Below are 17761 nucleotides of genomic sequence, written 5' to 3'. Positions count from 1 at the left end.
GTATTACTATTTTACGTTAGTATGTACACTTGCAATACTGGCGAGAGATACACTACCAGTTCTAGGTAAGTGTACGTGCACTACCAGTTCTAGGTAGTGCATCTCTCGCCAGTATTGCAACAGAAGGATACCATAGCTCTAAGTTCTCAGCACCAAAACATCTGTTTCCTCATTACTAATGGTCCTCTCAAGTACTGCTCTGTGTCACGTAGTCAATCGTGAGTCTAAATAGTGATCGTATATTGTAATTAATAAGACTTTAAATGCTCTCTTAAGGAGGGCATCCTTCATAGCTATATATCAGTGGAACATTATATTCAAACCATCGTAACGGCCTCTCTGATTTTATCTCCAAGTTTCTTCACCTATCACCAAATTAGTACGTATATAACCACGCTCCTACATTGGAAAAACTCACCAAGTCTCCTCCCATCATCGAGAAATGATTCCCTGGCATACGCACACATCTAATCTTCTCCGCCGGCAGAAAAGAATCCCATAGGTTCGGCCCAAAATCGCTCCTGTTATCTAACAGAAACAGCGCGTGTCCTTCTGGATATGGATCGGGTCTCGGGTCGCTCTCGTTCTTACACACACCGTCTTCGCACCAGATAGCCGTCACCGAGGGCGCCTTGTCTTTGGGGATACTAACGGCGTTGTATGTTGATAAAGCCGCGACTGAGGCGGCGAAGTGGGGAAGAAGCCAGGAAGGGAGTTTATTCGGGTCACCATCGCCGAGCAGTCCGATAGATGCGAACCAGCGATGGAGTGAGGCTGGTAAAGCTTCAATGATCAGAGGGCATGGCGCATCGATCATGATCAGATGACTGACTCTATCGCCCGCCTTCACCAACTGATTCAACATTTCGAAAGCAATGACCCCCCCGGCCGACCAGCCAGCCAGCATATATGGCCCCACTGGCTGGCGACGCTTGACCTCCTGGATGTACTTTGCAGCTATGCCAGGGACGCCGCAGGTGAATTCCTCACTTGTCTTCATGTATGGTGAATTGAGACCCCACATGGCTAGCCCTGGTGAGATCTCTGGGATGTCAGCGTAAGAGGTTGCTGAGCCGGAGCCGTCAGGAACCATCCAGAGATGCGAGGTGGCGGTGCGAATCTTTCCTTGGAGAAGCACAGACGTTGCGAAGCGCTCTGGCGTGATATTGGTGACTTGGTGTCCAGTTTCTTTGGGAGAAACCGTTTCTGTGGATATTGGTCGGGGTAATAGCTTTGGGAAAGATCTGGCAGAAATGCGGACAGGTTTGGGTGGCTGGCCAATTCCAAGCTTGCGCTCGATGTCTTTGATGGATGCGCAGGTGACGAAAAGATCAGCCGGCAGACATAGGTCAGTCTCCTCTCTCAACTTCCCAAGAATCAAAAGAGCCATAAGAGAATCAACACCAAGAAGGGCAAGATCTAGTGCATCGGCGACTTCTTGCGTTGTGACACCAACTTCGACCGCGATAGTATTTTGAATAATCTCACAAAGTTGATCATCCTTGCTCAATTCCAAATCCGAATCATCTGCTGGAGTTGACAAGGGAGACATCTCCCCAAAATTAGGTGTGGAGCTATTAGTATTAGGTGTGGAGTCATCAGTATTAGGTGTGCAGTCATCAATATTAGTACATAAGATACAATCTTCCGTGTGTTCAGAAATCTCGCTGTCTGCTCTCTCAAACCTGGCCAGCGAGCTCTTGAACTGCCCGATTGTCGGGCATTCGAGGAAGATTGACGAGGGCAACTCGATCTCGAGCTTTTCTCGAACTGTCCCGCCTATTGTCAGCGACATAAGAGAGTCGATTCCGAGATCCGCAAATGTGATGTTATCAACGAGCTCATCCATGCCGACGCCTACTTCTTTTGCCACGATGTCCATTGTTTGCGAACAGAGAGTCGCAAACTTCTTACTGGCAGGCTCCAGGCTTGTTGTGCTGTCTTGCGCAGTCTTGATTTTCGTAGTAGTCGTGGCTGTCTTGTGTAAGGCAGATGTGGTCGGTATAGCTGCAGCTGGTGATGGCTCAGCTACTGGACCTTGGGCTGGAGGAGCCGTAACACCGACTGTTGGGAGCAAAGTATTTAGCACAGCCCGTAAGATGCACTGGAACTTTAGACCACCAACGACGGCAACAATTCTACTGCCATCAAAGACATAGACGTCACCAGCAAGCATCTTTCCGCCAGCTGGTTGCATTTTGACGTATGAACGGTAAGTCTTTTCGGCAGAAAATGGTTCGGCGATGCGAAGAGAATCCCAACCATGAGACACGTAGACTTGATTTCTTGAATCGACAGCATCGCTGCCGTTTACAATAAAGCCGGAGATATGTGCCACGCTATCAATCCAGTATGGACTGCATACGAAAATACCATCTGTAGGTTTAGTCTGGAAGGAGACATGCGATGTTGCTTCCATGTTCTCACTGCAGAGAATAACTTCTTCCATACCGCGATACTTTTCATCGTAGTCAACCAACGCAGAGAAGAGCTTGTATGCAAGACCACGACCTATCTTACTAGCTTTGCCGTTTTTCTCGGCATTCTTGAGCCAGTCGATTCGATGTTGGATCAGGTAAGCTACTCGCTCCCATTCCGATAGCCAAGTAGCACGATCACCGAATGTGACAACGCAGTGAGCATGGTCGACGCGAGCCTTATCTGATCCGCTTGAGAAGATGAGTTTTGCAGAGCTGCGAGAAGCATCAATATTGGCAGTTAGCTTGAGAATTTGACTCGCGCCGTCTGGCCGTGCAATGAGTGGCTTGATTACTTCCATGCTTGCAACGTTGATGCCGATATTCTCAACATCTGGGCGCACAAGCTTGTATGCATACTCGCACACTGTCATGGCCATGTCAGCATAGATTGATGATGGACAAAGACCTGCGCCATTGACTAAATGTCCCATGACGGCAGAGCGAAGGTCAGCTCTTGCCAGATCGGACTCGGTGGAGACAGTCGCCACATCGCCGTCAACCAAATCCTCAACAACCTTATGTACGGTTGTAGTAGAAATCTTGGGTTTCGAATCTTGCCGAGGGGCAACTTGACTATCACTGGCTCTTCCTTTCGTCAGACACCAGTCTCCAGTATACTGAATCCAGTAATTCTTCTCATCGAAGGCATATGTCGGCAAATCCAAAAGCTGGACACAATCCAGCTGATCTCGATGATATTCATTCCAGTCAATATTGAAGCCTGCTGTGTGAAGAGTGGAAAGACTGTCGCTGAGCGTTTTATAAGCGCTCTTAGTCCTCCTCAGGGAAGAAACTGCCACAGTCTCCTTCCCAAGCGTTGACTTCACCATGCCTATGCAAACCGGATGAGGGCCTACTTCCAAGAATAGGGTCTTTTCATTGACCAACCCAGCTGACTGGATTGAGTTTATACCGTCCAAAAAGTTGACTGGCTCACGAGCATGTCGTCGCAGATATGACGCATTCACAGTTTCTCCTTCTCTCAGTTGCCTTCCAAGTAGCGTTGAGACGATCGGAACTGTTGGAGCGTGAAACTGAACTGAAGCGGCCAACTTCTCAAACTTATCGAGTATTAGATCAACCTGGGCAGAGTGGAAGGCGAAAGGTACTTTGAGCTGCATGCATTTAAAACCAGCTGCAGTAAGGCGTTCCGAGATGGCATGAATCAGTGCTGTATCTCCACTGAGTACTGTCTCTTCTGGCCCATTGATGCATGCAATATTAATGCTTGCCTTGTCCAGAGATTCTCTGATCGACAAGACTGAAGCCTTGACGGCAAGCAAGCCATGACTGCTAACTGTGCACTTCTCCATGAGAAGCTGTGCTCTCTTGCCGATAAGGTAGATTGCATCACTGGCCGAGATAATACCAGCTACATTGAGAGCTGCGTATTCGCCAAGACTGTGTCCGATGACAACACCTGGATTGATACCCCAAGAAGCCCACAATCGGGCCATTGCCATCTCGAAGCACAACAAACCAAGCTGTATAACAACTGGTGATAGATCTTCTACAGAAGCAGTGGAACCATCTATAAGTGGTAAAAACGAGGGTAAGCCATGCATGGCGGCAATGTTGTTGAACTCCAGCATGGTCTCCTTGAACAACGATGAATTCTCAAAGAGCTCCTTGCCAAGAGCAGCGTAGTGCGACCCCTGTCCAGTAAACACAAAGACAATCTCTTGGGTGGTCAGAGGAATTGGTATAATGTCTTCAGTCAACTTGTGCTTGATGAATTCTCTGACCTGAGTAATATTGAATCCTGTGACTGATATCCGCCAGTTGTGTTGAATGCGACGGGCAGTAGTCGTATACGAAATATCCGCGAGCGATGCCTCCGGGTGTTGTTCGATGTAATACATCAAGCGCTCAGCGTTCTTTATCACGGCAGATTTTGATTTCGCAGTTATCGATACGATATGCGCTGATCGGTTATCTGTGAAAAGCGTCTTCGTAGCAGGACCATCCTCGAGCAACAGCCCAGAGTTTCCACCAGCAGCACTGAAGTTGTTGACAAAAACACGTCGTGGTTCGCCAGTTTTCTTAAGCAGAGGAGTGGAATGATAAGCAATATGTACATTCCTCTCTGCCAAATCTTTTGGGAACGTTCTATTGATTGTCTTCTTGATGCCAACGTGTGGAGGCACGGTATTCTTCTGCAGCATCATGAGAACTTTGATCACTGCTGTAACTCCAGATGCCGCTTCTCCATGGCCCACATTGGCCTTGACTGAACCGAGATATAGCGATTGCTCTGCGCTTCTCTTCTGATCTGCAGGAGCAAAGACATTTGTGACTGACTTCATCTCAGTGGCATCGCCAGCTTGAGTGCCAGTGCCATGCATTTCCACATAGTCTACATCCAATGGATCAACACCTGCCATATTTAGGATATTGCGATATAGAATCTCCTGAGTTCCGGCGTGGGGATGAGTGATTGACACTGCATCTGCCGAATGATTCGTGGCTGTGCCAAGGATGACACCGAGAACATTGTCCTTATCTGCAATAGCATCCTCGAGTCTCTTGACGATGACAGTAGCACAGGCGTCGGCGCGACAATATCCGTCGGCGTCGTTATCGAAGGTGGCACATGGCCCATTCTTTGACAAGAACTGTCCTCTGCTGAGGCCGGCGAAAATGTCAGAGTTGGTCATACAACTCAGGCCTCCAACGACAGCAGTATCGCAGTCCTTGGCCCACAGCGACGTACAAGCGAGTTGAATAGCCGCCATACTGGAAGAGCAGGCGGTGTCGATACTGAAACTTGGCCCACTAAAACCGAAATGATAGTTGATACGTCCAGGTCCAAATGCGCGGACGCCACCTGTAATGAAGTATGTGTCAACCTTCTGCGCTGCATTGATTTCACGCCAATCATCACTGGTCTGTCCATAAAATGTACCAATTCTGTCGAGCTTTGTGGAGCGAGTTCTGTTTGGCACATAGCCAGACATCTCCAAGGCCTCATAAGCGGTAGTAATAGCCATGCGTTGCATCGGATCTGTTTGATGCGCTTCTCTTGGCGACATATTGAAGAAGCGAGGATCAAATAGACCTGGATTCTCAATCCAGGCTCCATAAGGCGTATGACTTGTGTTCATAACCTTTCCAGAAGGGTCACAGTGAGTCTTCATATCAAATCGATCTGCTGGTACCTCTCTGTGTAAAGCGAGTCCCTTTTCGAGCAGTTCCCATAGCTTCTCATGCGTTGCAGCATCGGGGAAACGGCCTGCCATACCGACAATAGCAAGTTTACACCTCTTTGACGAACCATGGTCTCCTGTGTGAGGTGCCATACGATCCTTTTTTGAATGCGGTGCGCGACGCAGATGAACCTCGAGATCTGTTTCATTCTTGAGTTGTTGTACTAGGCTATTAGCAGCGTGCGTTGGACCGAACGGTATAACGAGACAAGATGAGCCTCTATAATTATGTGCTTGCGTCACACAGCTTGCTAAGACCCGCCGAAAATCTAGTGGCTCCAGAAGAATGTCTCGAATAACTGTTGTGATAAGCTTTTTAGGATCTTTTTCCGCAAGCCACTGCCCTGTTGAGCATGAAATGACAGGGAATCGTGGAGATGCATTTTTGAGAACTTCGCTTAGGTTAGAATCGTTAAGTCGCAAAACTATCTCAATTTCAGCGGCGGAATATAGGTGTGATGCGTGATACGGCCCATTGATAGGTAGTGGTAGTGGCCCATCTTTAAACTCATGCTCATCGACAAGCGCCTTTAACGTGGGTGGTGGACCGCTAAAAGCTATGCTCGTTGAAGTGATGGCGCTGATATATGCTTGACTGGTCGTTGTGTAGCCCTAGCAAAGTTAAGTCTCCAATCTTTGTTTGTATCTAGTGATAACTCACCTTCGACTCGTTAAAATCAGCAAGTAGGGACCTTGCAGCTGATTCATTAAGTCCCGGAACAACATAAGTCCAGCTCTTGGCAGCATCGCCAGATTCATGTATGTTCTCTGCAAGAGCAGAAACATGTCGTCCTGTTCGGAAGGCTAAAAGTACAAATTCGGCGCCAATGTTTACAAGAGCCGAGAGAGACGGTGCAATGGAAACCGCAACGGCGGCAAAAAGCCCGGTGCAGAGGCCAACTGCCCATGTTTCCTGTGGACTTGTAGCATCTTCCGGAACCTTTTCTGCTCGACTAAAGTATCATAAGCATCATATAGGAGAAAGATCGTAGTGAGCACGTACTCGATATAGTGAGCGAGTTGTGTAGTAACAAGAAGAGCACTGTCTATTGCAGAATGTGTAACATCCCTGGTATGATATCTCTGACTAAGTTCTTCGATGGTAGTGAAAGGTGGTATGTGTCGACGTTCTAGAGAAGGGAGACGTTCGATCTCATTTTGAAGAGTAGAAGCAACGCGATTGAGGAAAGCATGTGAAAGAACACTAGGATTTCCATTACGGCAAAAGTCTGCAAGAAACCCCTGTGTGTCCAGAGACTGTTCTCCAAAGAGAAGAAAGGATATTTTCTCGACCATCTTGAGCACCAGTTGGACATCAGTAAGAATAATATGGAACGCAGGGTTCGGGGGTGCTTTTAGGCTTATAAAGAGCAGAGGAAGTGCTTTACCCGACATGGCAATACTTCCATTATACTTTTAGTCACATTTAGCGCATCAATCCTATCGGTCGCCGAGCGCTGATTCAGGTCTATATCTTCATATACGTAGTACATTAGATCCAAAATTGCCTTGCGAGGCTTTGGTAGTTTCGTTATTGCCATCTATTGAAAGCCACAATGCTGGTGAAAGAAGCTCTCAAGCTCAATCGAGCCATAACGGAAATCAACTCACACATGAAAAAGAGACATTGTAATTCTCCGGCCTCTACCCATTAGGGAAGCTGTTTACACGTCAGGACACAACATGAAGATCAATACCAAATGGACATTAGGAAACGCATGGACAGCGGCCGAAGACCGAAGCTATAGCTACGAATTGATACAACAGCCATCATCTAGAGCTTAAAGAGAGAAGACATCAGTCCTTTGATTTGCATTACAGGAACCCGAAATTTTTCCTGTTGATGATTCAAAAAGGCTTAGAGGATCCGGCAGACTTCGTGGACATCCCCATGCAGGTCCGAAAGGACACGGAGAGCCACAAATGAGCTAACGTCATTATTCATGCCATGTGTGTGAGGTCGCAATGTCAATTGAAATATTAAGGAACTTCTTTAATATTCTATACCAGATAACCCCCGTGGCCAATGAAGAGGTAAAGTAAGCACCTTTTTATAGTAATTTGTATATAAGGGTAAGCTACAATAAGGTTCACTTCGTCGCCCCACCCCCATCCTCGGTCACCTTCGCGCCGATTCTCGCTACCTCTCTCATCCGGCTTCTGAGTCCGGAAACTGGTTCTGTTCTTCTAAAAAATCGGGCAGCTGGCTTTTGGCGAGCTGCTACACTCTTTTCCAGAGGGCCGCACTTCCGAGCCTAAAATGCAGCCCTGGAAGCTGCTCGTGGACCTGGTTAGCTGCATTGCGGGCTACTTGGCCTCTTAGCGTGGAGCTTCTAGGGCCGAAGCTCGGCTCTCGAGGTCATAGCTTTTACGCATTAGGAGCAAGCTTGCCTCTAACATCTAGGTGGACCAGTTGCTACTTCTTCTGCTCTGCCACTTTCCGCCTTAGAATTTTAGCTTTTCAGTAATATAGCCTACCCTCGAGTCCTAGCATAGATGGCTATTTCTATAGCATAAAGAGCGCAAGTAAGCTAAGTAAATGGCTGTGAGTTCCGTCCTGAGTAGCGCCTTACTCACAGAAGTTTGCGGGGTATTGGTTTCCATACTAAGAAATGCAAGATCGGGAGTCCGTCGTACCAAAGTTCGAAGCGAGGCCTGGGCTGGCCCGCTTACGAACTGGCTCGGTTCACGGTTGGGCCGGAACATACACGAAGTGATAAAAGGGATGAGATCATCCCTAACAATCCCTATTCCCAGCAGGTTTTCCGAGGATTTTCCCCACCGGACTTCCGTCGGGGATAGTGGGAATTTTGATATCACATAGACCACCCAAAAAAAACCCTCACTAGTCGTGTGTCATATTTTGTCCGGGCTGTTTAATATCACGTCATTTTGACCTAATCCTAGCATTCAGGCTGACCTGCAGCTGTTAAACTTCAATTCACCTCGGTCGTATAGTCTCGCGTTGAGTTTCTGTAGTCGCAAAGCCTCTTCTGCAGCGCCTAAATTCTGCAGTTGATTTCCCCACTTACTGAAAGCTACTATGGGTTTACTTCTAATCGTACTGTTGGTTGTGATACTTCCATGCGCCGTAGCAGCTCATAGATGGTGGCATGATCCTTATCGTCGTATGCCAGCGGGAGCTCGAAAACTTCCAGGACCATGGAGTACGCATCATTTCTCTGCAGTAATAAACAATAATATATGTACTTACTGGATCCGCAGGCATGTGGTTTATTGGCCGTGTTCACGATATCCCAAAAGAAAGAACGTGGCTTGGGTTCTACAAATGGGCGAAAGAATCAGGCCCCATCTACAAGCACGAGCTCTTCGGCTCGACCCATGTCTGGATTTCCTCAGAGCAAATCGCGAAGGACTTGCTTTCGAAACAAGGGTCCATATTCTCCGACCGACCACTGATAGATAATCTTCCTATCAACAAGACGGGCGGAGAGTACCTCCCTCTCTTGGGGGAAAATGGTAGGCTAGACAGTTCCGTCTTTGTCAGGTACTGGATAAAATGATAACTTGTTCTAATCTAGAGATCTGGAAGCACCAGCGGAAGTTTGGACATCTTCTCATGACAACAAGCTCAAAGAATGCTCAATACCACTATCCGGTCATCGAGTCTAAGCGCCTCTTGTACAAGCTTCTCCTCGCGCCAGAGTCCTACAGAAGCCTCCTCGAGGACCACACCAGTCGGAATATCTCCCGTTTAGCGTGGGGCTCGCCAGATTGTTATCTGACTCTGCAACAAGTGACTATGGCTCTGTTGAGTGTGATTTCGCCAGCAGGAGCTCTCCCTAATGTAATCTCACCTCTCGCTGCACTCCCAGAATGCCTATCTCCATGGAAGAGGTACGAAAAGCAGCGATATGCCTTCGAGAGGGAGTTCTTCCTCAACCAGATGTCGAAGGTCCGCAAAGAATGGCTTGCAGGTACAGCCAAGCCATCTTACATGCGCCTGTTCCTTGAGTCGCAGGAGAAGTTCCAAACTAGCTACGTTGAAGGTGCTTACCAAGTCGGCATGATGGCTATTGCTGGAGCCTTGACCATAGCTAGTCCGATGATGAGTTTTGTTCTCGCGATGGTTCAATCACCTGAATGGCTTGCGAAGACGCAGGAAGAACTCGATCGGGTATGTGGCGATAGATTGCCTGCAATGACTGACATGGAGAATCTGCCCGTTTTGCGAGCCGTTGTGAAAGAGGTGCTGAGGTGGAGACCACCGGTTCCTACTGGTTTGTCGCAATATCCTACAATGTCTGACCGTTACTTGACTAACCATTTCGCAGGAATCCCACATGCTTCGACTAAGGACTATGTGTACCAAGGCTACTTCATCCCCGCTGGCTCTACTATCCACGCATTTGAATGGTAGGAATACGTGCCAGTTTAAACTTGGTGAAGATGGTCATGCTGACTTGAAGCTAGGGGCCTCACCCGGGAACCAAGTATTTACCCAATGGCAAACACCTTCCTTCCCGACCGATGGCTGAATCCCTCTTACCCTACATACCGCGAGCCTCTCACCATCCACCCAAAGCTCGAAGGGCACTCACAATTTGGGTATGGCCGCCGGACCTGTATGGGAGTCGACATCGTCAACCACGAGCTATTTCTTGTCTGCGGTGCCATCGCCTGGGCATTCAACCTGAGGAAGAAAATAGATGAGAACGGACAGGAGATCCCTATCAATGATATTGAATACTCCAATCTGCTGATTTCCAAGCCAGCAAAATTTTCGTTCGACTTGACCTTGAGGGACGAGATGAAGGGAGAAAGCATTGTCGCGATGTGGGAAGCGGCCGAAAAGGAGGATGGAATTCAAAATGAACCGATTAATGTATAGTTCCTTTATGTTCTCTTATGTGGGTTGCCAGGTCCTATATGATGGTTTATTCGGGTTTGGGAGGAGTTACGGGCATAAATCAGAGGTCTTGTTCCATAACCGTGCTCCGGAACATGTAGGGTGATGACTCTTTCTTCTACAGATCGCATACATAATTTGACGATGAAGACGAGGTGTTGTGCTTTGAAAACCTATCGCGATGTTACCTTGTTAGTTTGTTCACATTAGCAGCCCTGTGGTTTAGGACCCGCAATAAACAATCGCGACATTTAGACTTCATGCTATGCATATCAATGAGAATTTTAATCTGCAAAGTGCGGATTTGACGTTTAGAAAATTAGGCCTCGGCTATAACGAGGGCTCCGGTCCATTGGTAGCCAATATGAGTTAAACCGTATTTATATCCCGGAATCTATCTCATCAACGACGTTATGCCCACTATATTGCCACCAGTCTCGACAGGTCTGCGCCATGATCGATGGGATTTGGCGCTCGGTGATCAAATCAGGGCGTTCCTACGTTCTCTTTATCAGCCAAGTTCGCGCCATCCATTCGTACAAAGCGACAAAATAAAGAGTTGTTTAGCAAGGAATAGTGCTTATAACTCACCATAACGTTCATAGACAGCCCATCACTAACATGCCAAGCGACATGACAATGGAACGGCCACACCCCCGGATTATCGGCCAAGAAATCAATCACCACATAACTCGGTTTGCCCGGACTAGGATACCCCCAATCGATGATCTGTGTGTCCCTTCGCTGCGGGTTCTCGGGTCGCGTGATGACTCCATCCCATTCCCCCACCCCCTCAGCGATGACCCAGAAGCTATGGCCGTGGAGGTGCATAGGATGCATAATGGGGATTCCGTTGCGCAGGATGAGGCGGATCGAGGTGCTATTACCAAAGTTGTAGACGTTCCATTGAGGGTCATCAGGGTAGGAGGTGTTTCCTAGCTTTGCGAGGAGGAGTATCGGGTGGCTGAGATTTTGTGTTAGGAGTTGTGAGGAGTGAGTGAGTAGGTGGACTGTAGGGTGTGGAATAGGGGGGGGTTAACTCACTCAAAGTTAGCTCGGAAAGACTGGTTGTTTATGGTCCACAATTCACTGCCTGTGGCATTAGTTTGGAAGTCAATGTCGACTATCTGTGTAAAGTCAGGCTCAGGAGGAGGCGCCGTAACAAAAACAGGCTTCGTCATATTAAGAGGGTCGTTTGAGCAACTCGTCTCATTGTAAACTGTAGCTTGTGATGTTGGTGTGGACTTGTCAGATTCTTCATAGTGGATTACAGCGAGAGCATGAGGCTGGTTGGTATTGCTACATCTCTTGCTAATGTCGCTTCTCATCCAGAATGATTCTGTAGGGCGGCCCGTTCCTCTAACGAGAACGTCACTACGCTGCCCAACTCCAAGCGTGATAACATCTGTTTCATAAGGTTCAATAGGCACGTAGTCGTTAGCAATTACTGTCATGGTGTGGCCATCGATAGTAAATCTCTGGATTGCCTCTGATCCAGAGTTAATAAGACGTAGTCGGTGTACCTTTCCAGACACCAATTTGAATCTTGATAATCTAGCATTAGGCGTACAATTTGTTTTCGTGAGAGAGCAGTCATAATCCATCTTGCCATTAATGAGATTGTTGTCTGAATTTGGAACAGCTCTAGTTCCTATGTAGCGCTTAACGAGCTCGAAATAACCCGTGTGGTAATGGTCAGACTAGTTAAGTAAGCTAGTTGTTTCCGAGCAAGATTTCGATCACGTACCAGAAGTATGGGTCCAAGGTCATAATCATAATGTGTATGAGCAGGTCCGTGGATGATCATAGCCCCAAAAAGCCCGTCTGCGTACTGAGCGCTGTAGTGAGAGTGATACCAGCTTGTGCCATAAAGGCCGGCTTGAAACGTATATGTGAACGAGCTCCCCGGTGCAATGGGACATTGAGAAACTATCAGTTACGTTAATATAATGCGATTTGCATCAAAAACTAGCAATATTACCTGATGGTATACCATCAAACCAAGGTGTCTGATCTTGATGCAGACCATGCCAATGGAGAGTGGTTCCTTCTTCAGGACTTGTGATATTATTTGTCACTGTAATCTATCTAATTTAGTAAGTTTGATGCTGCAACTAAACTCAATGATCTCACCTGAAATGTATCTCCCCAGTTCGCTTCAATAGTCGGACCAGGAAATTGTCCGTTGATTAGTAGACCATTTTTTTGGACGCCATCTGGTGCTAGGGTGCCGCGCTCAATGACAAAATTATATGGGCGGATTTTTCCAGTATTCGGAGCATGGCGGGGATCTGTGTGATTCGTTGTCGCCATGCCCCATGGAAATCCATAGGGTAAGGGCTTCTAACCATTAGAAAGTGCCGAAAGCATGAGAGGGAGACTTACGCCGTCCTCTAGAAATTTGGGCATGTAAGGAGCAGACAGCGTGCCTAATAGAGAGTCTCCTAGAAAACAAAGTATAATCAGTCTCCATTATCTTAGTTGTAGAAGTCTAAACGCTATTAGTACCATTTGTAGCGACCTGCGACAGAGTAGCTATTAAATTTGCCGAGTCGAAGATGGACGAGAAGGGGAACTTCATATCGACGTATTACTCTGGGAAGAGCGAAAATAACCCACAACAACAGAGATATGAAAAAACTAAGATTCCTAGGTGATGCGATTGGTCAAAAATATACATGGTCGTGAGCAGTCCTTATATCTACACCTGTAGAAGAAAATGGGTTAAAGACAATCTAGTACCGGCTATGGCTCTGTCGTAACAAATAGACGTTGCCGAGAGACACAGTAGAGAGTCGGGCCAATAAACACCTAAGATAATATATGACACTGTCTCAATAACCGCTGAACCCGGAGAGACAGGAGTTAAGACAATAATCACCTGTAACACGTTTCTCCTCTTCACAAGTCCAACATGAAACAGAAACTATGTGCGGAGCGATATGAGTACTAGATGCGCAGCCACGCAGTTACACTTCCTTCATGGCTTGTCCGCTCACTCAACTCACCTGTAGGCATCGAATATCACTATGCAACGCGTCGTAGTCGAGGTCAGATGGGCGAGGGAAGGTGATACATGCAGTAAAGCTCATTTGGTATACATACATCAAATGAGCTTTACTGCATGCCTAGCGGGTTAGCGTCGCCGCCCTTACCCTTGACACGAGATGCCAACTACCTCAACTACATAAAAGTGGGTTATGTTTAACGATGCGTTGTGTTATGCGTCGCGACATTGGATGCCCACCCGTGAGCAGTGTGAGCTAGATGGGCGAGGAAGGTGAGACATGCAGTAAAGCTCATTTGATGTATATATATCAAATGAGCTTTACTGCATGTCTCACCTTCCTCGCCCATCTAGCTCACACTGCTCACGGGTGGCATCATGTTTAAGGATGCAACGCATCGTTAAACATAACCCACTTTTATGTAGTTGAGGTAGTTGGCATCTCGTTGTCAAGGGTAAGGCGGCGACTCTAACCGGCTAGGCCGCATGCACCGATGTAACAGTTATCTAGGTGCTTGCTTCACTGATAGTTCTAGCATAGAGCCTATCAGAAGCTTATTCTCAATATCGTCCTTAAACACTAAGGCAACGACATAAGATTCAACAAACTGACCATTAATCGTCGTGACCAAACTTTTCGCTTCGCTCAAGGTTGGAGTAATCGTTGGTTTCCAAACCACCGCCTGGAGGCGGTTGGCGAAAACGATCCTTGCTGCGAAAGCGATCCTTGCTCTCTCGGCAAACGCGAGCGCGAGCGCGTCCAATGCGACATCAGGACAACGCGACTATCTGGACAACAAACAGCAATGAACGTAGATATAATTGATTAATTAAATAGGTTAGGATCTATATTGTCGCGCAGTGATTCATTATCACTTACACTGTCACTTGCACTGTGGATCATGTCGTAGTCAAGGTCTGCAAAGTCAACAAAACCACTTTCTTCAGAGGCCAATTGCCGGTGCAACTGCTCCTCCTTCTCCTCCTCTTCCTTCTGTCTCCTACGCTCAATATCAGGGTCTATGATTACTTCGAGTAACTCCCTTGGTAGCTCGGTGTCTGGGTTACTCCTTTGGAATTCAAGTAATTCCCTTTTCCGTACCCGTTCCGCTCTCTGTGCATCAATGCCAGCACGGAGCTGCAGCTTATACTCAAGGTTAACCATGCGCTTTCTCTCTTCTCTCTCTTGCTTCTTCTCTCTCTTGCTCCTTTACTATCTTCGTATGAATCTTCTTCCGTGCTTGTTCAACTGTAACAGCTCCACCCTTTTGAATAGATTTTCTGCTTCTAACTTTCCGTTGTCTTTGCTCAGACATAATAGTAGTAATTTGCATAAGCTCTGAGGTAACCAAAGTACTTTCTGTTAACTGTACTTGAATCTCTGTATAAGAAGATGTCCACTTTTGCCGTGATGGTGAACTAAGAATCTCTTCAAATCTTTGACTCCAATTTGAAAGATCTTGACTTGCTTGGATTGCTTGCCTTGCTGTTTCTAAAAGTGCTGGTTTTGCGTATATTGCCACTTTCTTTTCTATCTTCTCGTAGTTTGGTGGCCAAATACCAGAGTCTCTAAATGCTTTCATACAGTTTCCCTTTGTAAACGTTTGTGTTCAGATTGTAGGTAAGTCTCGGAAGAATGAAATAACATTATAGTCAACATCAAAATTCCGAATTGCTTGTTGAATAGCACGGCGGTGCCAATGCTTATACAGTGCAAATACTGTAACATCAAGAGGTTGTAGTATATGTGTAAGGTGAGAAGGGAATAACATGTAAATGTATGTTGTTTTGATGTGCAAGTATTATAAATTCTGGAACTTCATGAGAAATGTGAGAGTCCATTATAAGCAACTTCGTCTTTGTAGAGGGTGCAGAATGTTGAATAAAATGCTGTAGGTATTCCATTGCGAGCTCAGAGTTTGTATATCCTGAATCTGATACTGCAACTCTCTCATCACCGTGTAGATTATCATGGTACCAACTTTCCATATGAAGCTTTCCTTGAATTATTAGGAACGGTGGAAGTACAATGCCAGCAGCTGAAATTGTCTCTATTACTGTGAGACTTTGACAATTCTCTGGAGCTTGTATATAAAGCTATACAAATTAGAATAATAGAATGTAAGATGAGTACATATAACGTACCTTCTTTACTGCTGTTGGCACTAACACATGTTCACCGGTGCTCATTCCCACTCGGAACAATCTTGAGGCAACCCCTCAAAGTTGGCTCTCGACAGTCAGCTCGACACACACACACCACCTTCACAAGTCAGACCTTTTACAATGCTCCCTCAACAAGGATATAACTGTGAGGGAAGTGCGCTCCTCTCGAGTGGCTCCTACAGCCGACAACTGCACAATAGGGTCTTTGGCAATATGCGTCTGACTTTATGATATAAACTGAAATTGAAATAGCAACTCACTATGGCTTATACAGCTGAAGAGAAAGCTGCAATGGCAGCTCGAAATGATCCAGAACAAGACCAGGAATCTGGCAGAAGGAGCATCAATTCTGAGCTCTGCAAACCAAACTGATGAACTTCATGATCCTAATTTCGAATCCCAAACCTTCCTTCACACTCTGGGCAAAACAGCTCAAGAGAGACGTGAATCGATACTTGCAAATTGACATGAAAAGGGTGAATGGAATGTTGAAACCTTTGATGAATTCCAGAAAATATCTGTTGCTAACCAGAAAATGGCATGGACTTTGCACAAGAACATTCTTCGGGACTATTTTGCTATAGCTCACAGCTTGTTATGGTTATTATGGGTGCACAACCGCTAAGCGGACAACTGTATATTACGAGGAATATCCTCACCTTCCTTCCTTCTTCTTCTTCTTCTCTCTTTAGATTCAATCTAGCTTACTTTACCCGGACTGGCACCATGACCTCCATGACCATCGTAACACGACCAAACTCTACAAACAAACTGCAGACAGCAGAAGAAATTTTCGAACTTTTGGAAAAAGTCTTCAGTGATCCCGATCGAAGGCACACAGCTCAAACTGAGTATCAAAAGCTGTATCAGAGAAATAACACCTTTGCAGTGTTCTGGGCCGAGTTCCAAAGGCTCATGACAGAGCTTGATTACTCTGAAGAAACTTTGCTTGCTAGATGACTTGCGCTTCAAAGAAAACCAACAGCTGCAGAAAGCCTTAGTGGCTGAAGTTGGAGCTACTACACTTCATGAGTTTGCAAAGAAATGCATGCTCATCAACCAGAACATCCAGCGGATCAAGGAACAAGAAGACAAAAGGAAGCCAAAGTCATTTTCGAACAACATGGGCCAAACTCAAAATCAGGGCCAGGCACTTCTGTAATGGTGGGTGCACCAGATGTGAGAATCTAGCCACCCAAGGAAGGGATGATTTTACTAAGACAACACAGTGTCTTATGAAACAGAGCCAAAGGGTTGTAGCTTAGACTATTCCACAATGCAGCAATCAGGTGTATGATGTAGTGAAGTGGTTTAGACAAGTTGTAACAAATGTTGAGTCTGAGAACTCAGGGGCAAGTCAGAGGTTAGCACCTCACTGACTTTTCAGAAACAAAGAAAGAATAACAAGATCAATGCTTGGAAGCTTGAAAAAGACCTGGAAGTATGTGCCCTTTCTTAAGGAAAGGGCAATCCTATTTATGCCAAAGGAGTGTAGTTCTCTCATTTTCCATGACTTTCCATGACTAACCAGGCTTGGTAAATGTATTAGAAATCAAGTGCAACCCACAACTAGCTTGCTAATCATGTAGCAAACATAAGAGAATCCCATAGAACCATCTCTTGTGTCCCTAGCCTATAGGAAGTGAAAAGGAGGTCCAAGGTCAGAGTACCTATAGACAAATTATGTCATAACTTAACCAATCTTGTGGGTAACTAAAGAGCGATGACATGTAATGAATCATAGAGGTTCGTAAGAGCTTTTAGAGCTATCGTTCATGCTCCTAGGCCTCTAGTTGGTAGAGATATGTCATGTGGTAGTATGAGTGATGTCATGTAATGAATCATAGAGGGTTGTATAGATATGCTATGTGGTAATATCGGCCCAGTAACTAAGGAGCGATGACGTGTAATGAATCATAGATGGTTGTAGCAATCGTTGAGTAGTATTGCTCTTGTTGTTGGTGTGATAAGCCAAAATATGTATAGTGACTTGTAGGTTTGAGGAGAAGATTTCCAAGTTTGCTCTTGAGTT

At 46.2% G+C, this 17761-nt stretch overlaps 4 protein-coding genes across 4 annotated transcripts; 1 reads left to right on the top strand and 3 right to left on the bottom strand.

Moving 5' to 3' along the window:
* Positions 1-254: 254 nt before the first annotated feature.
* On the bottom strand, positions 255-6982 carry VC83_07905 (Type I Iterative Polyketide synthase (PKS); the record flags this gene model as incomplete). The annotated part of the gene is made up of 4 exons (XM_024471469.1): positions 255-365; positions 419-6298; positions 6348-6639; positions 6690-6982. The coding sequence occupies 4 exons, from the start codon at positions 6980-6982 to the stop codon at positions 318-320; spliced, it is 6513 nt and encodes a 2170-aa protein (XP_024321028.1). The 3' UTR covers positions 255-317.
* A 1571-nt stretch (positions 6983-8553) lies between these two features.
* VC83_07904 (uncharacterized protein) lies at positions 8554-10738 on the top strand. Its single transcript, XM_024471468.1, has 5 exons — positions 8554-8853; positions 8912-9166; positions 9229-9927; positions 9982-10063; positions 10121-10738. The coding sequence occupies exons 1-5, from the start codon at positions 8730-8732 to the stop codon at positions 10536-10538; spliced, it is 1578 nt and encodes a 525-aa protein (XP_024321029.1). The 5' UTR covers positions 8554-8729; the 3' UTR covers positions 10539-10738.
* Positions 10739-10936: 198 nt separating this feature from the next.
* VC83_07903 (uncharacterized protein) lies at positions 10937-13137 on the bottom strand (the record flags this gene model as incomplete). Its single annotated transcript, XM_024471467.1, has 8 exons — positions 10937-11053; positions 11148-11520; positions 11601-12256; positions 12304-12485; positions 12538-12640; positions 12690-12896; positions 12942-13000; positions 13065-13137. The coding sequence occupies 8 exons, from the start codon at positions 13135-13137 to the stop codon at positions 10937-10939; spliced, it is 1770 nt and encodes a 589-aa protein (XP_024321026.1).
* Positions 13138-14066: 929 nt separating this feature from the next.
* Positions 14067-14728, bottom strand: VC83_07902 (uncharacterized protein; the record flags this gene model as incomplete). The annotated part of the gene is made up of 2 exons (XM_024471466.1): positions 14067-14348; positions 14444-14728. 2 exons carry the CDS (start codon positions 14726-14728, stop codon positions 14067-14069), a joined length of 567 nt encoding a protein of 188 aa, XP_024321027.1.
* Positions 14729-17761: the final 3033 nt, after the last annotated feature.

Source organism: Pseudogymnoascus destructans (assembly GCF_001641265.1).
Source record: "Pseudogymnoascus destructans isolate 20631-21 unplaced genomic scaffold scaffold_22, whole genome shotgun sequence".
Classification (NCBI taxonomy): domain Eukaryota; kingdom Fungi; phylum Ascomycota; class Leotiomycetes; order Thelebolales; family Thelebolaceae; genus Pseudogymnoascus; species Pseudogymnoascus destructans.
The sequence above is the reverse complement of the archived record's forward strand: the minus strand, read 5'-3'. Positions and strand labels throughout refer to the sequence as shown.